The 26,373-nt window shown below is 41.6% G+C and overlaps 1 protein-coding gene across 1 annotated transcript in view; it reads left to right on the top strand.

Moving 5' to 3' along the window:
* LOC308330810 (glycophorin-C-like) overlaps positions 1-26,373 on the top strand; it is a 54,035-nt gene that overhangs the window by 7,654 nt on the left and 20,008 nt on the right. Inside the window, exon 3 of the mRNA XM_080785868.1 lies at positions 26,289-26,321. Within this exon, the coding sequence (XP_080641994.1) occupies positions 26,289-26,321 (33 nt within the window). The remainder of the gene's footprint in view (positions 1-26,288; positions 26,322-26,373) is intronic.

The raw sequence follows: 26,373 nt of genomic DNA, 5'->3' as shown, positions 1-26,373 counted from the left end.
CAATACCTTTGCGGGGTGAAGTATGTATTGCTAGAGTGAGTGTGTCTCACTAGCCAACACACAAGAAGAGCTACAGTAGGATGAATGAACTGAAACCAACACTTCCCAAAACAACAGGGTTGGGGATCATATATCCTATATGTAAACAAATAATGTATCTATACTTGCTTCCTCGTGATGTTTTGATAAACGGAGGTGAATTCATTTTGATGGCTAGTCTCAGAACTTTTTTCCTCAAAACCCACACCACCAGATGACTTTTTGAACTTGTTCAGAAAGTCTGTCCGAGACAGCATTTTAGTTTTTTTGGATGAGTCATATTCTTAGTACGTGATCCTGTAAGAATGTTTGGGCTGGTTGAAATCCATCGGGTTAGACAGGATGTAAGCTGTCTGAAAGAACCGAAACGCAAGTTGATCTAATCCACACGCCGTCGCCAATCCCCACTAGCAGACTGCATTTCCTTGACGTACCTTTTTCTCCGCTGCCGTGCCTTTGAAGATAATAGCATAACGACAGGACCTTTATCAATCCATTCATCTGCACAGGGCCATGCGCAATGTATACACTCTTTCCCCTTGATTTATTTTTAACCTATATTTTCCAAGAGACAAGAAAAGGACCATAATTGCATTTTTTTCTTTTCTTCCGCTGAGCGGAAAATGATGTCTTGTAAAGCGCTTGAAAAAAGATTAGCGGCGCTTTGGTTCCTCACTCTTCTCTCTCTCTCTCATTATGGGTCAAAGCCCACGTTTCATTTAACATACTACAACACGTGGAAGAAAGGGGCTGTCAAAAATGCATAACATCCATTCAATTATATGCAGCCGCTTTGAAATGTACTTGAATTGAAGGGTTTATTTTAAACCTAAATAGAATTGCTGTGCTCAATAGTCTGTCTGACTTCAGGTTGCGTATATTGTCACTGTCGTGTGGAAACCTTGTATGTCCAAAACCGGTACGTTTCAGGAAATGTCAAAAAGAACCTGTGTTCCAATGGATCCAATGTAGTCATTATTTATTCACAAGCTCTTGTTAATACTTTTCATTGGTTCAACATGAATAAACCCCACAGACAAACCTATCCTAAAAATATTTTGTACTTTTTTTTGTTTTGCAAAGTAACTTTTGTGGGACAGTGAAGGATGATATAAAAAGACCGGGGTATGACTCAGGCTGTACGTCGCACTCATACGGAGGAGAAGTCCACTCCAAAGACATACATTGTGCAGAGAGTAATGATTAAGTGCAGCTTCAGGTTTGCCATTTACTTGGACTGAGCGGTATTCCTGAAGGCTAATGGAGGGAATTTGATTTGGACTCTAATTAACAATTACCTGCCAGTGGTCCTGTGAGTGCTGCTGATCGCTGCGCCCAACAATAGCGCTCGTCCAGGAATAGTAGGAAAGGGTCATCAGCAGTGGTGTAAAGTAACTAAATACATTTACTTAAGTACTGTATTTCAGTAAAATTTTGAGGTGTTTGTACTTTACTTGAGTATTTCCAATTTCCAATACTTACTATTCCTCTACACATCTCAGAGGCAAATATTGCTACTCCACTCCAATTATTTAAAAACTTTTGTTACTAGTTACTTTGATTATTATTATTATTACAAAACATACATCAAAGAGGTTTGAGTTGTTTTCTTACCTTATTATGGGTAAACTAATCCATTCCATGAGTTATTTCGCTCCATTGTGTTGTTTATTAGCAATTTAAGAAATAAAAATTGACTTCCATTGTAACGGGGAAACAGCTCTCAAAGTCACTCTTTTAGCACATGAACCAACACAACAAAAGCTGCTTCTGACAGTTTATGACATCAGGGAAATTAATTAACAGCCAAAGTACACATACATTTCAATGAATTAGAATATTGTGTAAAAGTTCTTTTTTGTCCCTAATATAATTCAAAAAGTGAAACTTTCATACATGTATATTCTCAATTCATTGTGCATAAAGTGAAGTATTTAATACCTTTTTTTGTTTTAATCTTGATTATGGTGTACAGCTCATGAAAATAAAAAAGTCCTATCTCAACAAATTAGAATATTTTCCGAGACCACTAAAACAACTTTCTTTTAAAGAGAAATGTCGACCATCTGATAACAGCCGTAAATGCATTTGTATTGTTGAGTCTCATGTCTCACACCTTCCTCTTGACAATACAACCTAGATTCCTCTGTACATTGACAAGCTTTTTGTTGATGCTGATCTTCCTTTTCAGGCAGCACTTGGCACCTGCACACAGAGCCAAAACTACTAGTACCGTAACTGGTGTACTGACCATGGTATTACTGTGCTTAACTGACCAGCCAACTGGCCTGAACTGAACCCCACAGAGAATCTAGGTTGTATTGTCAAGAGGAAGGTGTGAGACATGAGACTCAAAATACAAATTATTTTACGGGTGTTATCAAACAAACCTGGGCTTCACAGTGTCACAGGCTGTCCACCTCCATGCCACATCCCATTGATGCAATCATTTGTTAAAAGGTAGCCCAGACCAAGTCTTGACTGCATACATTAATATACTTTTCAGATGGTCCACATTTCTCGTTTAAAAAAACAAACATTTTTTCTCTCGTAAAATATTCTAATTTGTTGAGATAGGATTTTTTGATTTTCATGAGCTGTATGCCATAATCATCAAGATTAAGACAAAAAAACGTTTAAAATACTTACTTGAATTATATTACGGAAGAAAATGAACTTACAAAATATTCTAATTCATTGAGATGGGTGTGTGTGTGTGTGTGTGTGTGTGTGTGTGTGTGTGTGTGTGTGTGTGTGTGTGTGTGTGTGTGTGTGTGTGTGTGTGTGTGTGTGTGTGTGTGTGTGTGTGTGTGTGACTAAACAAAATCTAGTAACAAAACCTCAAATTTGTACTGGTGATTAAAAACACCTACCTTCATAATAACCTAAATGCAGCACATTGCTTATGCAAGCACAGCAAACTATGTTATTTTAATTCTAATTAGAACAAGAACAGTGTCCCAAAAATAGCTTCAGCAGTTGGCCAGGTACTGTAAGCACACTGGTGTTTATATATAGGCTATATAAATATATATATATAAAATTTGTTTTATGATTTCAGCATACTTATTTTAAAGTTTCTGAAGATTACATTTCCAGAAGGGCAATTCACACAAGCGCATGTCAGTTTTATAATGACTTTTAAAGTTTTTGAAGATTACATTTCCAGAAGGGCAATTCACACAGGCGCATGTCAGTTTTATAATGAGTTAAGTTATTTTAGTAGCTGTGTGTGCGTGTGTGTGTGGGGGGGGGGGGCATATTTGCTTAACCTGGTGGTTTATTCGTAGAATGAATAGTGTAATTTTGAATATCCTACATCTATCACGATGAATGGATCCGTACTATATCGTTCCAGCCATTTTTGAGACATGGTGAATGTAAACATTCAGTGATTGCATTGTTTGTAAAGTTTTCAGATTTGTAACGTTTTCAGAAATTGCAGATGTAGACCTATTAGTACTAAGCGCCTTTTGTGATGAGTGACACCGTTTGTATGCTGAGATATGTATGCAAATAGGGATTAATTAAGTTGTTCGTTGTCTGGATTTGCAGCTGAAGGTATAGCTAAGTTTTCATCTGAAAGTGTATAGGTTTTCATGTCATACTGTAGGCCTCAAGTCTCAGGTTCATATTCCCATGTGAAATGTAATGTGTAAATCGGCCAACAAATATTTACTTTACAGAAAAACAAGTCGCTTATAATAAGCAGACATGGCAACACTGGCTGGCACGCGTTGCAGCGCTCCTTTGTTTTGGGCTTGTTTGTAGGCTAATGGCAGCGCTGTCACCTGTCAGTCTACAGCTTTTCATCATATACGTGGACACAGTTCCACTGACAGGCCACTTGTCATTAAGGCCTACCAGCCGCCATGTTTCAATTTTCTCTAGCGTCAATATCCGTTGGCTTGCTCCGTCTGTCTGCCATGCTTCTTTCTGTCTTTACAAAACACCCACACTCTCTCTTCTCCCCCCTCTCTGGCATGAAAGTATGTGTCAGAAGAGAGAGAGAGAGGGATGAGATGAGATGACAGAGTAGCTGACCTTGGCTTGTCTGGGCGGCTGCCGGAGCCGAGGCTGATGGGTGATGCCTGGCTGTGTTGCCAGATTCTGTGACAGAAGAAATTATCCACTATGAAAACACAGGCGCCCCAAAAGAAGCTATGACTATAGGCCTGAGCCTCTACTACAGCATCGGATTTACAAGCTCTGTGCTTTGTGAGTTTGTAGACAGGCTATTCAAAAATAAAAAATCTTGATAAAAGTTATGCATTTTGAATAGTTTATTTACTTTAACCGAGAATGCACGAAAAAAGGCAGCGAAGAAGACCCCGTGAACCGGTCCCCTGAACCGGAAGTAATAAGTCATTTCCGGGGCGGGTGCTAGTTATTATTCTTTCTTCAGAAGTGCTAATATCGTAACTGCGAGGTCACGCTAATTTTTTATTGAGCTCCTAACATCGTCCCTCACCTCATATCTAAGCCTCAATTCCCAGACGGCGCTAAAGATCGCGCGTGTAATGTATGTCGGTGGAGTTTGGGGATTTCAATGACGTCACACCGCGGAAGCAAGTGTTGCCTTGGGACGGGGAAGGGACCACCCGAGATTCAATTCTGGATTAATAGAAATCAATAAAAGACAAGAATTCTCGCAGGCGCTATATACGAGAAATCTGCATATTAATTTGGGGGTCCTGAACATGTTTGAGAACCACTGGGATAAACAACATGGAAGCAGGCCCAAGTAAACAACAACCAGCAATTACCAGTATTTACAAGCAACTTTACAGAAAAACAAGGCCAAAGTCGCTTATAATAAGCGGACATGGCAACACTGGCTTCTTGCTATAGAGAGAGAGAGAGGAGAGATATTCACATCTGTGACTCTCTCTCTCAAGAGAGAGAGAGATATATTCACATCTGTGACTCTCTCTCTCATACACATGCCTGACACGCACACACGCACACAGCCACACACACACACACACACGCACAAACACACTTTCACCCATTCTCGCCACCTTTCTCTCCCTCTCGCGTTCACCCTTGCTCTGTACATGGTAATGGTATAACGTAACTAAGTATATTTACTCAAGTACTGTTTATACTTAAGCACAACCTTGAGGTAATGTTTTTACTTTACTTTTATACTTCTGCTCCACTTATATCTCAGAGGAAAATATTGTAGCCCTGCTACAGTATTGTGTGGCTATTCAAAAAGAGCAGAACTACAAACTCACAACGCGTCACATCGCAAAGTGTTGTGAGCTTGTAGATCTTATCCTTCTGAAAACGTTTTCCAAATTTGCAACGGATCATTAAAAATGCACACTTTCACTTTGGTAGGCTTTTGTAGTTTAATGGAAATCATTTTGTACTTTTATTCAAGTAACATTTTGAATACAGGCCTTCTACTCTGTAAAGAGACTCTGTCTCAATGTATTTTTTTTTACATTTGTGGTATTGCTACTTTTACTTTACTAAACACAAAACAAATGTGAGTAGTTCCTCCACCACTGGGGGGGGGGGGGTGCGTACGTGTGCGTGCATGCGTGCGCGCGTGCGTGTGTGCGTGTGTGTGTGTGTGTGTGTGTGCTCTTCGACCGTTTTCTCGTGTATTTTAAGTGTGTGAAGAAGCACTGCGGCTGGGGGAGAGACGAGAAGAGAGAGAGGGGGAGTGAGACCAGGACACATGATGGGGAGGAGAAAACGGAAAGATGAGGTGCAAGGGAGGGAGGGAGAGAGAGACAGAGAGAGAGAGAGAGAGGGGGGGGGGGGGGGACTTGCACTACAGAGGGAGTGATAGAGTTGGAGGGCCATGAAATGCCAGAGAGATGTGTCTGTATTGTAGTTCAGTCAGATAACTCACGAATGCATTGATACGTATGATGGCGGAAACCTCATTATGTCCAAAGCTATTACTTTGCAGGATTCTAATAAAAACTAAATAGCGAAAGTAGCAGATCTACAAGCTCGAAACGCACGTTTCAAGCTTGTAGATCTGCTACTTTTTATGCTTTTGTGTGATGCTCCAAGCATATAAGAAATTAAGTTAGAACTTTAATTAAACTTTCTGAGTGATGCATTTACTATATCTGGGTTAGCTTACATCTTGTACTTGAATGTTGACATTCTAATCCCTTGGTGTTTCATTAGCGCGAGGTGACAGAAATAGGCTACGATAAGGATGCAAGGATTTGGCCGTGATGTTTTAAAAGGTTTGACTTTAGAAATTTGATGCCAATACTTTTTCACTTTTCACTTCAAGGTAGTCTTTGAAAACAGGCCTTTACTTTTAGTTTTAACATTGCGGCATATATTGCTACTAAACGACAAACCCCACTATCCATATTCTGGAAAAAGCTTTTGCAGAAAATAGAAAGATTGGCTATTTTCAGCAATACGATGTTTACTGTAGAGTGAAAATGGAAAAGTCATATGGAGCCCTGAGGGACTCCGCTTACCAGGAACATGGTGGAGTAGGGGAGAGAGGAAACCCACCTTTTCCCCCCTGTTTTCTTTGAACAGGATGTGTCAACTTTTGGACAGGAGGAGAGAGAGAGCTGTGGGTGCGGAATGTTGAATATATTGTTAGTAAATCTAGAGAGAGAGGGGGGGGGGGGGAGTGAGAGGGAGGGGGAGAGAGAGAGGGGGGGAGAGAGAGGTCCGAGCCAAGAAGATGGTGTCTGGTGTCTGTTTATCTTTCAACCCGCAGCAGAGCCGCCTTTCCTATATTCCATCTACCCAGTCCCTGCTGTCTAGATAAGAGCTTCACATGCACACACACACACACGCACACACACACACACACACACACACACACACACACACACACACACACACACACACACACACACTACCACCACCGCATCTCTCTCTCTCTCTCTCTCTCTCTCTCTCTCTCTCTCTCTCTCTCTCTCTCTCTGTCCTCACACCACAGAACACCCCCATGCTGTCCTCTGTCCCTGGCACCACAGCCAGCAACAACACAACCACATCGTGGGCCCATGAGTGCTGAAAGAAGTACTCTGATTATTTTGTTGTTTTTACTTGAAGGAGTAGTTCACCAAAAAATAGAGTAATACTTGTGTTTTCAAATATTTTCAAAGAGAGTATGTTTTGCACTCCATCTGTGTGTTCGTATACAGCTAATCTCTAGCACTGGTTGGCCTGGTCGATGCCAAACTGTGCGCACACACTCCCTGGATGCCAACAACAAACTTCTGCCCCTAATTTTCCAGAACGACCTGTTATAGCGCCACAAAAAGCCTCATATCATGAACGCAGTGTGCAATTTGTCACGTGCTTTCCTACTAGGCTGAGGGAAAAATCCCACCCTTTTTTCATTAGCCTGTTATAACACCAACAGGTGGATTTTGCAAAGCACATTTTTGGAACAAGAAAATGCCTCAAAGCATGAATCTGAACGTCCATTTGCCATCAAAGAAGAAATGGCAGCCTTTTCACATTGGCCTATTCTAGCGCCTGCATGGTGGAGACCTGTGCGCCGAGGAGAACTTTTTCTAGTTGGGCTTGTTGTCATAGACCTAGTTGTTTATTTCCCTCACAAAATCTGGAGCTCCCCTGGGCTGGGCGGCTCGCTGACAATGGGAGCAGGTGATGAATTGATTTGTTGGGTGGGTGAGATAAGGTGGCAGTGTGTTGATAACAGTGCCGGGGGAAAAAGAAACTACAGTGCAGTAATGATATTTTCCATGATGGCCACCACGTTGCACTCCAAACTGGTGCTTTAAAAACACTGGTTCTTAACGTCTGGAACCAGAGTCGTAACGGACACCTGGTGGCCCCCGAACCAAACACCAAACATGTCATTCCTCAAAAAGCAACATTTTTCATTAAATAAAAACAAATGTAAAGATTTTTTCAGTAATTTCATAAATAAATTAAAGAAAAATCGGAGAAATTCCATAAATTTACGAAAATAGCCGATCTACAAGTTCACAATGTGGTGGGAAGTGACACGTTGTGAGCTTGTACATCTGCTATTTTCACTAGTTCGGGTCCCGGGAAGACAAAAAGTTTCTCTTTTGGGTCACAGGTTGCAAAGTTTGGGAACCACTGCCTTACAAAACCCAATGGATCTGTAGCTCATGTGAACTATCTGAGGATTTTACAGTGGATTGAGGTTCCAATGTAATTTGGTTCAGTGATAGTCAACCTTCTTTTTATCTTCAGTGTCAATTCAATGACACCGCCCCCCCCCCCCCTTCCCACACCCATCCAAAACATTCTGAGGGGCCTCAAAGTCAAAATAAATTTCCCTCCAGTGAATCTGCCATGGTTTGTAAAAGGGCTGCGCTTGCTTGTGTGCATCTTTTAGCCTCTAATCCGGTGCATCTCTCTACACTCATGTCCGCTGTAGTCAGTGCAGGACGGGAACAAGGCCTCCCTTTTCCCCTTCTGCTCTCAGGCCCTATAGGCAACGAGCGGAGCGGGGAGCACGAGACACCGCAACCATCTGTCCCCAATCAGCCTCAGCCACGATGCCTGTAGCCAGTCATCTGATCCTGTCACACCATTTCATAGCCATTAACAAGCTGGCTCCGCAGTCCGCCTATGCTCTTTTCCGGCCCTGTGTTTCCTCCGCTGCTGCTGTGGGGGCGGCCCCGGTCAGCCTTGCTGCCCGGCTCCTGCATGCACGCTGCACTTGTGCAATAAAAATAAACCATGGCAATAAGAATAATGTCGGAGGAGATGTGAGGAAAGCAGTGATGCAAGAAGAAGTACTGTTTTACTCAACCCATTAAGACCTGAGGCCGATTCTAGTAGTACACACACACACACGCACACACACACACACACACACACACACGCACAAACACGCAGTACATATAAGGACACTTATCGAACCTGCGAACCTTCGGATTCCAAGACAGCCGCTCTACCTCCTGAGCCCCTGCCGCCCCTAAAGTAAAGCACCTAAAATATTTGTAACCATCAAGTACATTACTTGAGTAAATGCACTTGGTTACTCTCCATTGCCGGCGGTCAGCCCACGCACGGCCCATGATGCACTTGTGCCGAAGAAACAAAGCCAAAGGCAGGCGTTTTGGGAGATGTTCAGAAAGTCATGTCCTCCAGTGATTCTCACAGAGACATGTGGCTAGTAGAGATATGGAGGCCAGTACTTCTGTTGCACTGCTCCCAGCCACATGCATCTGGACACTGTATGCAAGCATGTTTCCATGTCTGCTTATTACAAGCGACTTTGGGCTTGTTTTTCTGTAAACTCTCGTACTGTGTAATGTTCGTACTGTAGTTGTGGGTTGCATTATTTACTTTTTCTCTCGCTGATCTGCAAGCTCTTGTGTTTGTTGATCAGCTATTTTCACTACTTCTTAAACATTTGTTTTCTAATCTTTGCTTACTGTAGATTTGTATTTTATTTATTCATGAAATTAATTTTATTATATATTTTTTTAATGTTTTGAAATAAATAATAATTAAAAACAAAATGTAGGAAACAAAGGGACCTATTCAAAATGTGTCTGCGACCCCACATATGGGTCCCGGCCCACTGTTTGGGAAACACTGATGTACAGTAAGCATGTGTGTCTGTAACTGTATTGGTGTACGCAGCAGGCATCTGTACTGTGTGTGCAGGGCCGTCCACATACAGCACAGCGCCAGCTGGTTGTGAACTGCAAGGACTGTGTCTGACTGAGTCTTACCCAGTCTGACAACACTCCCCTTGAGGATATCCTGCCCTGAGAGGAAGTCTAATGCAGCGACTGATACAATTGTTCAGCTTTCATTAGCTAACAACCCCGTGGAGCACGCACACACACACACACACACACACACACACACACACACACACACACACACACACACACACACACACACACACACACACACAGCACCCTGAGATAACAACCAACAAAACCCGAGCGGGTTGAGATAAAGTTGAGGATGATGTCAGGATTACATAGTGCCGCTGTCCGCGTGCCTCCTTATATAATGGCCCCAACTTTTCTCCCTATCATCTTGTTTTGCTTAGATTCATCGCGGCGATGCCTCGAGCGTTTTCTCTCCTCCAAACACGGGCAGGGGGTTGAAAGGCTCATTATTGCTGTGAAAGACCCCCTGACTCGCTCTGTTATTCACCTATAATGCTTCCATCGTCGCGGATATAGAAAAAGATTCAACCATGACCTCTTTGCTCTCAAATTATTTCTCCTCTTGTCTGATTTCATAATGTGATTAATGAGACCCTTGGCTTTTTCCCTTTCAAACGCGCTGCTCGATGGTTTCGTGCATACAGTATATGCGGTAATTGAACGGAGCTCAAATAAATCTCCTGAGATTTGCCCCCTCTACACTGTCATTTTCACTATATCTTATTTGTTTCTAACGTGTGTGTGTGTGTGTGTGTGTGTGTGTGTGTGTGTGGGGGGGGGGGGGGGTGAATAATGGCTTTTACATTAGATAAATTATGAGTAGAGCCGCCCCTGCAAACAGTCTTCAGTGTTTTGGTTATATATCCTTCTAGTTATTTCTCTATATCATGCTTTGTTTACATTCAGTGGCATGTCTTGGAAGTTGGCAGTGGCACCCATTCATATTTTAAAGGTAGGATTGATGTATTATTAGAAATAACAGTGGAATGGGAGGCCATAACAACATGATGTGTAGAAAACTATCTATAGGCTCGAGCACACTGGCATTCTTGTATCTTCTCTTTAGATGTGCAGGACCAAGACGTAAAGGTGATAGATAATGGGTGTAGCCCTCGATCCTCTCCAATAAGTTAATTGCCATCAACATCCACATCAATTACCATTGAAGAACATTCATCCTGGCCCATAGTAACAATGACAATAAAGGTACACTACACTTTTGTAATTTGTAGTGTATACTGTAAAGGTAGTGCACCGGGTTGCACCGAATTCAGTTTGCCTTGTTGGATTATGAGATTATATGATGTTTAAAAAGTGGAAATGTTGGACTACTGGTGCGCTAGAGGCAAGGCCATGTGGTCCCCCAAAAATATCAAAACTACTACTGCAATGTCTATTTCTGTTCATTTTCACTGTGTAATCTAATCAAACTAGGCACAGACACGCTCGCTTCATTCAAAGTGTGAGTGCTATTTCTTTCATTAAAACGTTCATATTACAACTAAACAATTAGACTAAACAAAGTCTCCTTTTTTAATTTTCCCGGTCCCCATGTAAAAACATACACCAGGGACCCCCCATATTAAAGAGAATATTTTCACCACCATAGCACTCAAACATTTTAATTTCAATGACCCCCAGTTTGATCTGCATTATACCAGGGACCCCATTCAATGCCGTTTTCTTTATCTCTGGGACCCCACACTGTAGTATCATCAGTGCTAGTCTACAAATGGAACCCAAATGGACTCGTTAGGCCTACAGTTACAGATCCATAAGGGTCCAATTCAGGGGGTCCTATATGAATCATTTGGCTGGTGACCCGGACCCCACTTTGAGAACCACTGATATAAGTTATATGGTGACCTATATACCATCCAGCCTACACTATACTGCTTCCTCGAATAGATATTATTTTCCCCCAAAGTTCACCATATTGTTTTATTTGGTTTTAACCTCCCTGTATTATCATTGTCTGTACTATACTTACTGTATGTTTACAGTAGAGTACTGTATGTGCCTGTGTCGTCATGCAAGGTCATAAGTGTTGCATATTAAAAACAAACACGCAGGTTTACAGGAAACAGATTTACCCTCCAATTCCTCTCCTTTCAAGCCAAACAAAGCATCACTGATGTATTGATTACAGTAGGGCTGAACTAATTATAAATGTTCTTAAATGTGATTATTCCAGCAATTACTATTTTTTTTTCAATCAAATGAGCACGTTTTATAAACGTGTGTATTTATTTTATCATGCCAATGCACTATGGTCACACAATGGTGTTGTGCAAAAATAGTGAAAATAGCTTAAGTTGTTTCAAATAAATCCTTTATCTCGGATTCCTTTCTCAGATTGCGCCCCTGGTCAAAATAAGCTTTATTCAATGACCAATAACCAAAGAACCACTGAAAGAAAAGAGAAACGTCTGTCACAACACATCCTACATCCTACATCCGGTTTTGGGTTCCGGTGGAACCTTCAAAATAAGAGTTTCACTGAAATATGCTGGCGGTTTTGGAAGAATGAATGAATTGAATACCTGGCAGGGGATGTGGTTAATAATAATTGTCCAGGTGTTTTCCTGTGTATCACAACGGAGGTCATTTGGTTCGGCTGCATGGAGCTGGATCGCGGGTGTGGGGGGACTTGGGGACCACCTCGTTCTGACAGCTGACATTTGTGGAAGCGTTAATAAGTGAAAGCTACAAGCCAGGAAGAAAGAGAATTTGTTTTTCTTAATCAGAGCTGGGACACTGCTGAGCTAATGTTTTATTAAGTCATCCATGTGGCGGTGGTGCGTCTTAAATTATTAGATTCATCATATGCCAATCTCTGTGTTTTTTTTTGTTGTAATTATCCCCGTCAGAATTCTGCAGCGGTCTGATGATAATGGCATGTCATACGGGAAGTGTTTTGATTTTGTACCAGAGTGAGCCGAGGGAGGGAAGTTCGGCGAGGAGGTTGTGCAAAGCATTTTGAGAGAGGGAGAGGGAGAGAGAATGATAGTTAACAGCTGAGCACATTCAGATACTAGGGGAACAAAGCCTTGGAAGAATGCATGGAGGGAGAAGTAGATGAAGTGAAAAAGGCGAGGACTGCCAAATATTTGAGAGGCAGTGTAATGGTGCCGTGGAGTATTCATGGCCCATTTGCGGTTAAACAAAAGGGGTCTGCCGAGGTATGGGACACTTACAGTCTCGTCACACACACTCCTCATTCCTTTCATCTCTGCCCTCCACTTTACCTGCAGGGCACAGTGGTGGACCGTTACAAAGTACATGTACTTGAGTACTGTACTTTTTGAGTACATTCTAGTACAGTATATACCGTTGCTGAAACCTCTCGTCTCCATATTCTAACTTGTTGTGTTGTTTTGTAAATGAACGCCCTACTTGATCATACTACAGTGACACACAAAAAGTAGCAGATCTACAAGTGTTGAGCTTGTGGATTTGATACTTTTGCTGTTTTTGACAGTTTTAGACATACGTACAATCTAAAATTGTCAAAACAGTGAAAATCTCATATTATGAGGTTTCCACCCGACTGCGACAATAAATATGCACTTGACTTCAATTTATATATTTTTATCCTTGACATTTTATTTCTGCGAGAAACATGTATACGTGTAAACGTGTTTTTCTTTCAAATATTATGTCTGATGAATCAAATACTAGACCTACTATATGTGGAACTCCGGGCAACTCCGGGCAAAGTATATAGTGGTTAAGCCCTATTTTATACTTTCACCCTCAATCTACAAGCTTACAACTGTGCAGTTGTGAACTTGTTGATCGGCTCTTTTCGTCAGAAATATTGTGATATTTGTCCATATCACCCAGCCCCTATGCCAAGGTCCGTCAGTCCAATTCTGTCCAACACTTTGGTCCCAAACAAGATATGATGAAAACTGCTGACTGGATTGTTTTCGGTGACCCCGTGAACTTTCCTCTGGTGCCACCCTTCCCTTATTACAGGTCCAAATTTCCACACAAGATATTGTCTCCGGTGGAAAACTTGTATGTCAAAAACTGTTACTTTTCAGGATTCAAATTCCAAATTATCAATAGCAGAACGACAAGCACAAAATACGTAGCTTCGCGACACATTTCGAGCTTGCAGATCTGTTACTTTTCATGCTTTTGTGTGACACTCTAATATGATGAAGTAAGGGTGTTAATTTACGAATAAACACAAAAAGTGAAATTATAGAGATAAGAGGTTGCTGCCTGACAGCAACGATTATGTTGAAACTAGCAGTGCATGTTCATGTTCCCTGGAGGATGAAATCCGACCATTTGACTGATCCTATGACCTTTCCTCTAGTCTAGCACCACCCTTCGATCAAAAACACACATACTGTCTCTTATAAACTAATACAGTGGTTCTCAAACTGGGGTCTGGGGACCCACAGAAGTCCTGGTTCTAGGGGTCCCACAGAATGTTTTGAGGGGTGCTAGCCCCTCCAATACATGGTTTTCTGAAATTACATCATAATAGACCATAATTTCCCCTTAGTACCTCACGCTATCTCGTCTTATGTCTCTCTAGAAGCGTCATTAGCATAATTTGTGTTTTATAACACGCACACACAATGCCAAAAACAACATTATCGCATACGTACACACACACACACACACACACACACACACACACACAGACAGACAGACAGACAATATCCATATCGGCAATATCACAATTCTAATACAGCAAAGTGAATTTAAATTTAAGACTCACATATTCAGTCTAAATCAGGCTGCAATCTGTCTATTAGATCAGTACCTCCAAAATCTGAAAATGTTTTGTGCCAAGGGCACAAATCATTTTCAGGGAATTCGGATTGTGAAATTGTGAGGGGCGCAGCGAACAAACATTCTAGTAGGCTACATACTAGAGTACTAGACAAAAATACATGAGAACTGCCCTAAACAAATACTAACAGGCATGCAGGCACAGTACAATGGGTTGAAGGGCTATATGATAAAGGATGCAATCATAATTGACACAAGGCATTGACGCCTTGTTTCAATTATGTTGGTATACGAGAGCAGACTGGGAACAACGCAGGGCAGGAATGTAAATGACAGCGACCACCATACCATGTCTGTCCAGATTGACATGAAATGTAATCATGCATGTTGTTGGAGCAGGCAGCCGGAGCATGGTGACCAGAAGATCAGTCCGTCTGCTTTGTGTGCGTTAACTTGCAAACCGTCAGTATAGGACACTGTTTAACATTTGTGCTTTTGTGGTGCTGCCACCATGTGGTCAGAAGGGAAAGAGCTTAAATTATGATCTTAAAGGGATAGTTCACCATGAAAAAAACCAGTTACTCACCCCATGGAGACTTGAATTCATGGAAATTGTTTTAGTTTTTGTCGCATTCCTAAGCTAATAATTTGATGACCGGCAGAGACTCTCTAAGTTCCTAATTCATCGGTCAATAGGGAGACTCAATGGAGACGCTGTGTCTCCAGTATGATACTCTTTGAAGCTGGCTTGAGGAGACTCTTTGATTCTCCTACTGGAGACTCCACCAGTGATCAAATTATTGGCTTAGTATTGTGACAAAAACATAAAAATAATGCACGCACACATGAGCGAGCGCGCGCGCACGCACACACACACACACACACACACACACACACACACACACACACACACAGTGACACACACACACACACACACACACACACACACACACACACACACACACACACACACACACTCAGCCTCATGAGTGGTTTATACTGTAACTCAAAAAAGTAATTAAGGGCCAGGCCATCAGTAAAATGAGTGACAGACAGGCAGCCAGTGTAGCAAAGTTACAACAGGAGTAATAATTAATTAATAGTAATAGTTTGTTTTTCTTCGTTTTTTTTCCTCGTTTTTTAAGGAACAGTGGACATGCAAGGTTTCCACCTGACTGCAACAATATCATCTTCATATTGATGCAGACACAACGACACAGTAAAATCCTGAATATCAATTACAGTAAACACTTCTGAGTGGAAGACGAGTTAGAGGAGGTTCCGAGAGGATTGAATTGTAGAGCAGCTGGTAGCACAGATTGGATCATTAACCAGTAGACTGTCCTATCTCTGGCTGGCTGTTTGTTGTCATTGTTTCTGTGGCATTGCCCAGACTACGAGGACAACACTGAAGAGTACTTTATTAAAACATTTTCAACCGGTGTCCCCATTTTTGGCCATGTCATCATAGTCAACAGTGAACAGTTAAACAGAATAAATGAAGAATTATGCATGCGTCATTTCCAATATATGAAGCCTTTGGCTCAGCTTATTTGAGCAGCCGGGGAGCTTACAAATAGCATGCTGCTCCACTGCAAAAAAAGAAAAGAAAAAGACAACCTTAGATTAGTATGGCGCCGCTCCGTTGTGATTGGATTTTAATGCTCGTTCCACACAGAGATTCCAAACTAATATCTGCACAGTGGACTTAGTCTGGCCATGCCAGGCTAAACAAACACAGCAATGTTTTGAGCACTCAATATTTCAACCATATTAATTTCCTTCACTTTCAAGTTTCAACCAAGCTCATCATGTGAGCTTGAACACAGGGTGACATACTGTACAGAGATAGGATCCAAAAGGAAGCACGTACACGTACATCTCCAGAAATTCCACAGGTGCTGGTCAAAAATATACGTACAATGAAAAGGAAGCGATGTCCGCACACTGTTTATCTGCTCCCAGGATTTTTTTATTTGACATACTGTACTAGCCTGGACAGAGAAATCTGCCACAGTAAAAGAAAATGCAATGGGCAGATTGGGTCTGGCACACCTCAGCTTGAATTACATTTAGCTCACCCCAGAGTTAACTTGTGGGTGACCAATCAGAGCCCACTATTCAAAGTGAGACTTGTTTGCTGTGACGTTGGAATCTGTTTGTAACCACTAACCGCCCCTTGGAAATAAATCTTCCACACCGAAGTTCCAGACTAATATGCAGTGATATTAGTCTGGCCATGCCAGACTAATATCACTGTGTAAGTGTGTATATATTAGTATATATACATATAGTATATTAGTTACATTTATTTCTAACATCTAACTTTATGCACATACTGTACTTGCTGGTCTATGCTATGTATACTGTATATAGATATCTTATTTATTTCTTTGACTTTGTAGTTTAGTTTAGTTTTGTTTACTGTTATTCTCCTTACTCTCTGTGTGCCTTCTTGTATAGATTGGCTATTTTCACATTTTCTGATTAGATTCTTGGAAGTATAAAATAGGGTTTATGTTGCTTCAAAATACCTCTACAACTGAGATGTTTGCACCAACCTCAGGAAGATAGGTTAGGATGTAGCAAGGAGAGCAGAAAATAACACTGGAAACGGAAAGGCAATCAGGGACAAGTGTGGCACTTAGGTGTGCAGGAGCCAGTGTTCCACCTGGTTAGCTCATTTCTACACATACAACACAGAGCACCCTGGGACCCAGGCATTTATCTAAGTTTCCACATGAGAAGGGGAACACATATTTTTTTTCCAAACAAACCCAAGAATTTCATCAAGGACCAATTTTTTGATAGCATCTTTCACACAATCATGCCACTAGCAAGAAATAAATACAATCCACTTTTCACATGGATGATAGGAGGCCATGATAATACACTGTTTGACACCAGTACTGGTAAAACCCGTGGAGGTTTACTGTAGCAAAGAACAGAAATACCATATTTTAAATTCTGCAATGGGCTGAAATGTAGTATAGCCTTAGGCTTCATATTTGAGTACGGCGGGTGAGTATGTCGAAGTGTCCTTGAGCAAGATTCCCAATTTGAATCCAGTGGTGGGGTCCAGGGTTCCATGAGGGTTCCCATTCAAATTAGTTAATTAATATATCATCATATAGCTGTTCACTTTGGCCCTGTAGAATACTGTACATTGCGGCTATACATTTGAAAATATTTGTAGTGTAAAAAAAGAAATCTCGAAAAATGTGAAATATTTTATCAACGCAAATCGTGTATGGTGAAAATGTTTGATGACCACAATTTGATTTGACAGTACAGTGACAGTACATCTTCCTGTGACACATACTGGTCAGCTGATGCACCCATTCCATCTTTCCATCAGCATCATCTGGTAAAAATTCTGACATGTAGTTTATTTATTAAATACATTTCATCAGCGTGCATTTTTAATGACATGTTTTAACTGACACACCATGGCTTCATCTATAGCTTCAGCAGATGTGTGGATGCTCGGCTCCAAACGGTTGAGAATGATTGTACTGGCAAATCTCTTAGTGGCAAAGCTCCACTGCTGCCTTCACAACAAGATGAGCCAAAATGTGTCATTGGTACAGTATGACGCTGTGGCAACAGCCTGCTCGCCGCAATCCTCAAGACCCCCTTAATAACAATGTTATTACTATTACTAACTGCAATGTTATCATACTGCCAAATTGCCCTGGCAAGCATTATGATTTTGACGGAGGAATCGCTTGCATTTCATCAAAGCATATATTGCTATTGAAGAGATTGCAATATTGAGCACCCCCCTCCCTCCCCCTCCCCCTCCCCTTCCCGATCATCAGTGTCTGAAATAGCTCATTAAAATGGGTTGATTAGTTATGCCTGGCAGGCCATTTTCAGATATAGTGTGTGCCGATACAGTATAGTGTGTGTACAAGTGTGTGAGGGGAGAGAGAGCGAGGGAACTTTATTAAAATCTGAGGCCATTCGGCATCCCTCAGGCGATCATTTAGTTTAACCTTTCAGTAGATGATGATCAACCTGTATCAGTGCTGATGTAACATATCAGCATCACTGCGTTGGCGCCTGGCCCATTGGCACCCTCATGAAACATGCATGCATGACCGCTATGCTCACCCCCCAAAAGACCAGTTTAGTTTGCTTTGCTCGTTTCCTGCTGCTCTAGCTCTCCCCGAGCAACAGCCCTGCATGCGTAGATTGCACAAACCACTAACAGGGACGGAGGAGGCATGTAATGAAGTCATTACGAAGTGGTATTTAAGCTAATGAACTTGGTCAGAGCTGCCTATACACTGCACACTGGCTGTGTAGTGTAAATGCATTTGTTGTGGTTAACTTCTGCAGCCCTACTGGACCGTACTTCACAGTCCATATATGCTATTAGTTTGTGTATTATATATGCTATATTTTACTGGATTTAAAAACTGGGAAAGAAACCGGAAAGAAGATCTTTGGTCCTGCATGTGTATGAGTACCAGTATGATGGACACAGGTCAAAGGTCATGTGTATGAGTACCAGTATGATGGACACAGGTCAAAGGTCATGTGTATGAGTACCAGTATGATGGACACAGGTCAAAGGTCATGTGTATGAGTACCAGTATGATGGACACAGGTCAAAGGTCATGTGTATGAGTACCAGTATGATGGACACAGGTCAAAGGTCATGTGTATGAGTACCAGTATGATGGACACAGGTCAAAGGTCATGTGTATGAGTACCAGTATGATGGACACAGGTCAAAGGTCATGTGTATGAGTACCAGTATGATGGACACAGGTCAAAGGTCATGTGTATGAGTACCAGTATGATGGACACAGGTCAAAGGTCATGTGTATGAGTACCAGTATGATGGACACAGGTCAAAGGTCATGTGTATGAGTACCAGTATGATGGACACAGGTCAAAGGGCATTTCAATTTTAAAACACTTCTGGGATCATGATCATGTCTGCTTTGACTGTGTTGCTCGATTGAATATAAATAAATTAGTATAAAATGTATAATTCTTATACATACATTTTGATATCAATTAATTTTGATCATACATCCTATATAATCCCAACTTCAAACATCATGCATTTGTCAAGGAGCAGGTAGACCAACAGTTGTGTTAGTTGTATTAACAATATACAGTAACTGACTTAACAAACTTGGGTTGCAGGTAGCACTGGGATTGTAATTGTGTAGTTTGGAGTAGGAGGAAAGGATGCCACAGTCAGCACAAACAGACATTCATGTTGGGGGGAAAAAAGTAGTAATTTGTGCTCTTTGATAGCACAGCAGGGAGAGAGGGTGGTGTGGGGGAGTGGCATGTGGCACGAACCCAATGACAATTACATGGTCTGTTGGATATAGCCAGGGAACTCAAACTATCAGTTTGTTTCATTACATGGAAAGGATCCAATGTTTATTTTTTTCTATTATTATTATTTTTCAAAACAGAACAATTTTGGAAACTACTTTGTTTGTCTGTTGTTGTCAGTCTCATGCTGTCGGGCCGAAACCTCATATCTCCATATTGCAACATTTCATGTGTTTTTCCCATCACTTAATGCCCTTATTTTTCTATGTCAAGCAAAAGTAGTGAAAATATCGGATCTACATGCTCCACAATGCGTCGTGATGCTATACGTTGTGAGCTTGTAGATCTTGATCTAGATTTTGTGGAAAAAATATTTTATGGGGGTCCCTGGCACCAAAAACAATTTGGGTGGTCCTTGACATGATAATGTTTGAGGATTACCACTGGTTTAAACATCATTTAGGAAACGAGCCCACAAATAAGCAACTACACTTTAGAAACAAGACCGAAAAAATACAAACCCCGAAACCAAATGCAAACCCTAACAATCTTTACAAGTAACTTTAAAGAAAAACCCAGAGTCGCTTATAATACAGTATACAGACATGGCAACACTACTTAAGGGCCACACTGCGAAGAGGTTCAATGTATTTTGTAGCCACTTATTGAGCGGCTCATTTAAAGATGACTTTGATGACTCCGATGAATCGTCTGTCTCTCAAAGCGGTGCCTTTGTTGCTCAGTATCCGTAAGAACAATAAGAAATTATATTTTGACGTAAAAATTACAAGTAAGATGGATGATGGAGTCAAAGGGATTTATTTAGTAGGCCTACCTGTGGTGTGACGAGAGACGAATGCCTATGAATTATAGATCAATGTTTTAAAAGAAGAAGAAAAAAACACAGTCAAGTATCGTTGCTGTCGAGCAGAAACCTCTTATCTCCATATTCTAACTTTTTAGTTTTTTCGTAGATTAACACCCTACTTAGTCATACTAACAGCGTCACACAAAAGTATGAAAAAGTAGCAGATCTGCAAGTTTGAAACGCAGAGCGAAGCGGCGAGTTTTGAGCTTGTCGAGCTGCTACTTTGGCCATTTTTGGATTTGAATCCTGAAAAGTAACAGTTTTGGACATATGAGGTTTCCACCCGACAGAGACTATGCTTGGAGAGGAAGCGGAGATATTGAGGGGGACAGAGTAAGAAAACTGACAAGAGTAACTCTCCAAAGCATCATTGCTTTTGTAGTGTAAATAAAGTGAATTGTTTATTCATGAAGATCAGGCATTAGGACTTTTGAATGATTTAGTACTGAGCTCATCAATAGTAAACTATTAATGAACTTGATAGCTATTAATTAGTAAACCTGCCATATAAAAAAAACATTGAACAAAATTCAGAAGTTCAGAATTCACCGCTGATTTGTGGCTGACCTCTTTGACGCACGCCTTTAACAACATGAACCCGAGCATGCCTCTGGGCACTTCTGGGCATGACATGTCATAATAGGTTAATGTTTGTGGAACATAATAAGCGCACAATAATAGCAGATCTACAAGCACACTGCAGTGCTATGCAACTCAGTGTGATCTGCTATTTTCGACAAAGCTATTGGTGTATGGTGTAGAGGCGGGGAGGAGGTTGTGTATCGATACATTTCAATCTAAAAGCTTTCCTTTTATTTCATAGGAATGTCTGTATGAGTGTTTTTTACGTGTTTTTAATAATAAAAGACCAGCATCCATGTCTGAGAAGGGTATCAATAATGGACATTGGACAGTAATGTGATGGATAAATAATGGATGTAGAGTTAAAGGGGTTGTTTTTGCTGGCCAGTGGCCAGCGTCTGCCAAGTTTGCTCATGGGGTAATTGTTGGGTTTATGCTAATTAACCACTACACTGTCTCTCTCCATTCCATGTGTTTACCTTGTCACTCTGGATAAGAGCGTCTGCTAAATGCATACATACGTACGATGCTATTGATTGATTGAATACTTTATAGTCAGAAATGTAAACAGCACGAGGTACAGTACAGTCAACAATTATGCTAAAAGGATAAACATCTAAAGCGCGCGTGCGTGCGTGCGTGCGTGCGTGTGTGTGTGTGCGTGCGTGCGTGTGGTACCAACAGGGGTACCACTCACTTCAGACAGGTCTGATTTTTATAAAAGTATAGCACAAAAATAGTGCAGGGGACAGTTTCCATTGTAGCTGTGGTCTCATGTATTCAATTCATCAACATGGCATAACAAATGGCGTACACAACAATACTTGTCATCAACAAATACAAACACTATGGGCCAGTATTGAAAGAAACCAGTGTTACACAATCATACTTTAATGGATGGTGTCTGTCAGGGCATTCCACATTTTGGTGGCAGAGTAATATGTTTAACATGTTTGTTCTAAATGTGGGTGGTATGATACAGTAGGTACAGTATAGCACTGGGATGGTAGAGGTGGTGAGTTGATAGATACTTCCGTCATACGACGGCGTCGCCACGCCGAAATGATGCCACAAGCTCACAGCGCATTGCGTGTGTGCCGCGTTGTGAGCTTGTAGGTTGGCTAATTTTGGCACGTGACACTGCCGTGCAACGGAGCTTAACTGAGGCGTTAGCCATGCAGGCGGTCAGCGGGTATTTTCACTCAGTTTAGAGAGACACAGATGAGCTGCTGCTGGATGGAAATGGGAGAATTGTGTCTGGCATCATCGCCACACGATGACAGTGTCTGAAGTGTCTCTCACCCCCCACTCTCAGATGTTGAGTTTTTTTTTTCTTTAATATATTACATTATTCAACAGTCCACCTGTGGACTACTTGGAATTTTAATGCAGCATTGACTCTGTGCAGGCTTTTATAGTCACATTCACATAAATCTAAATGTCATGGCGACAGAGCTCTGTCCTGTGCTGGCTGTGAGTGCCGCTCAGAATCGCCCTGCCGGTGAGTACACTGGCTACGGCCTTAAATACCTAATCCCATTCAGCCATTTGCCATTGAATTGATTCAGTGCGGTGCCAGCACCACATTAAAACACTGCTAGCTCCTATACCATTAAAAGTCAACAGCAAACTTCTAACACCAAGCCTGAACTGATAAAAAAGACATGATGGCGATCGATTCTAGTTCTTTGTTCATCTTGAACACACACACACACACACACACACACACACACACCCCCCGCACAGCCGAGTCCAAGGGATGTTTTCGTCACGGTTGCTGATGCTGACTCCATTGAATGCACAACTCATCCCCCAGTTCACTCTGAGAGGGAAATTGACTAGTGGACAACTGTGGCAAACGTAGCGCTGCGAGGGAGAAAAAAGAAAGAAAAGATCTGTAAGAACTATAAGTCTATCTGCACCGTGTGATAACATTCTGGCAGCCCCAATCTCTACATGCAATGAGTGTTATTTATTTTCCCTCTTAGCTAAATCCATAGTGTTAATTTAACCCCAAGAGTGTAAAGACGGACCCATAAGAGTCACTCTCTCGGCTAAATGATCACCTCCATGTTTTAATGTGTAGGCTAGTCGGTGACAAAGTCACGAGTTGAATTACAGCCAGGCTTTAGCATATATTTATTCCTTGAGAATATCATATCAGCACAGTGTCAGCCACAGTGCTACAGGGTGGAATTAATTTGTCTTCCAGTTTCCACCGCCTCTCCTACCAAGAGACACTTACCAGTCCCTGCTTCAGAACCCCGGCTTTGGGCAAGATTAACGCCACTTCTGGGAACACGATGAAAGCGCCGCGCGTCGCTCCCAGGGCAAAGCCATTCTGCCGACTTGTCTGCAAAATGTGTGAGAGCCAAAGAAAAGAGTCGGGGAGTCCATTGTGGTGCCTCTAATTCTCTGTGGCGTCCAATAGTTCTCTCCTTTAACCTCCCCGGCCCTTTGAGCATGCCTGCGTGTCGGTCCCTCTGGGGGTTCTGGTGACAGGAAGAGGAATCTGCCCTTAGAAGTGGCTTTTACTGGTCCCTGGTCCCCAGCGGAGCTGAGCAGATGTCCCACTCTCCATGTCATGGAAAAAAAAGGCGAGATTTCGCTAACGAGGCTAACGAGGAGACACCTTCAGGCGAGACAGGCCCCTCGTGTTTGCTTGGCAAATTTATGTGGGATTTGGTACTCTCTCTCTTTCTACTCGCTTGATATACTCTCCACTGCCCAGATTGAGGTAGGACCATATGCAGCGGTGCAGCCCTGCCCGAAGCCCATGAGCAGCCCAACATCTGCTTCTTTGGCCAAGGTGTTTTGTTTTCCCGAATGCGGGAGGGAGCCTGGGGTTCACATGATCCAAGTGGTATAATGCATGCTACTAGACTAGAGTAGAAATTGTCTTTCCTCCTGTGAATTGTAGATATTCTTTTGATAAAAATAAATCTCAGAAATTTGCTGGCTTGGAATGAGAAGCTTAAACTATTGATCTGCATCATGTATGATAAATCTTTGCCCGGAGCAGATTTCTTTCCCCGGAAAGGTGACTGTGAACTTCTGTACTGGCTTATAAATTGCATTTATTGGATTACTGGGAGATATTTCTCTCTCTCTCTCTCTCTCTCTCTCTCTCTCTCTCTCTCTCTCTCTCTCTCTCTCTCTCTCTCTCTCTCGCCTCTCTCTCTCACACTCTCTCTCTGTCTCAATCCACCCGTTCAAGGCAGAAGCCTGACCACCCAGATAAAGGTTCTTGCTCAAGCCTCATGGGGTAAATGTTTGGTCTGGCCTGGTGGTATAACTGAATCTTGACCTCCTGCATAATACATATGTGCTGGGCCTTGAGACAGCTTGAGGATCTGAACATTCATTGAGTGGGTGGGCTGACCATGCAGTCGATTGGTGCACCAACCACATGCTCCTTGTGAGTCACAAGGGGCCCGCTTTGAATCCAATTCCCGAGGTGCACATATAGATGTCTTCTCTCTCTGACCTTGGCTTCCTACCTACTGCTCTAATCTACACTCTATTCAATGTCAATAAGAATTTGCCCTCAACAAATCAATACTGCACGCTGTGTGCAAAAACAATCGTCAAACATCGCCTTTTTGGATCATGATCTGAAGCACTGACAATGTTGTTGAATCTTGTCCTCACGTAACACAGGGCAGATAATATCGTCTCTGTCGGGTGGAAAACTGTACAAAACTGTTACTTTTCAGGATTCAAATTCAAATATAGAAAAATGTACAAGTCCTAAAAGGTCAAAACTATCTCACGGATCTGCTACTTTTGATGTGTGAAAGTATAGCGTTAATTTATGGGGTAAAAACACAATTAGTTAAAGCAGCACTATGTAACCTTTTTATGAATAAAATGTTATCCAATCTGTATGGCTAGGTGGACAGGGTAATTTATCAACAATGACCACCTATAGCCATACATTATCCCACTTATTACACAGCTACTTAATACACAAATTAATAAATTGACCCAAAAGTGACAACAAAACAAAGTATTTCCTAGCTTACGGTAGTGAAAGTATTCCAAGTTGGCCCCGCAGAGCACAACGAGTCGCCTCTGAAACAAGGAACTGAGTGTTGATCAAATGCAATCAATTTCTGGGTACTGCATCGTCTATTTCTCATTTCAAATGTTTTCAGAAACATTCTTGAGAGCAATGTTTCAAAAACATCCTAACAGAACAAGCAGGTGCTCTGAGCCTTTAGCAGTCTGTTATAGAGAGAGCAATGTTTCAAAAACATCCTAACAGAACAAGCAGGTGCTCTGAGCCTTTAGCAGTCTGTTATAGAGCGGAGCGGTCTGTTATCAAGAAATAACACACTGCTGAATTAAGCCATTGACCAATCGGAATTAAGCATTCAACCAAGCTGTGTAATAATACAATATAATTTATACAATCTGGTAGGTTATGTTAATACAATACAATATCATTTACAATACAATTGGGGTGGTTGAGTCTCCCTGCTCTTTGAGACATTTTCGTCAAAGGTCATGTCTCACCTAGACACAGGATATGACAAAAGAAGTTTGACCTCATGGTCAAGATTCAATGTCCCCTGAGCAAGGGGGCCGGCTCTATTAGCTCAATGATAAAAATGTCAGCGCTTGAAACAGGAAACCGGGCTCAAATTCAGGGTAGAAGAGGAAACGTAGCCTACATGACAGGCTGTATTGTTGTGCAGCTTTAAAATGTGGAGATTATGCATAATGACTCAGTACTTTTACTTTTCCTACTTTAAATCTATTTTGATGCCAAAATCTGCTATTAAAAAAATACAAATTTGAAAATGTTTGAAAATGTCATCTTTACTCAAATTATTTTTGACTTGTAAAAGTGTATTTCTACATTGCAGCATTGATACCCATTCAAGACGGGAACCCCTTTTGGTGTTTTAACCCTTCTGGACGGGAACCCCTCTTGGGGTTGTTGTTGCAAGCAACAGAAAACGTAGGTCAGGATTTAGGATTCTAGGTGTCCTAAATGGCTTAAGTAAAAAAAAATATATTTTTTCCACTACTGGAAAAGAATGATTTTTCTTCTCTGCCCATTTGACTAAGCCATGTGTTTTGTACATCCACAGGTCTCAGTGAAGCAGCCACAATAGCTCCTGTTGGTAAGTTGACACCTATGGATTAACATTCTCAGTCTTCACGGGAATCATGTTG

Source organism: Protomyctophum bolini, assembly GCF_963924005.1.
Source record: "Protomyctophum bolini genome assembly, chromosome: 16".
NCBI classification, from domain to species: Eukaryota; Metazoa; Chordata; class Actinopteri; order Myctophiformes; family Myctophidae; genus Protomyctophum; species Protomyctophum bolini.
This window is presented reverse-complemented; position numbering and strand designations above follow the sequence as displayed.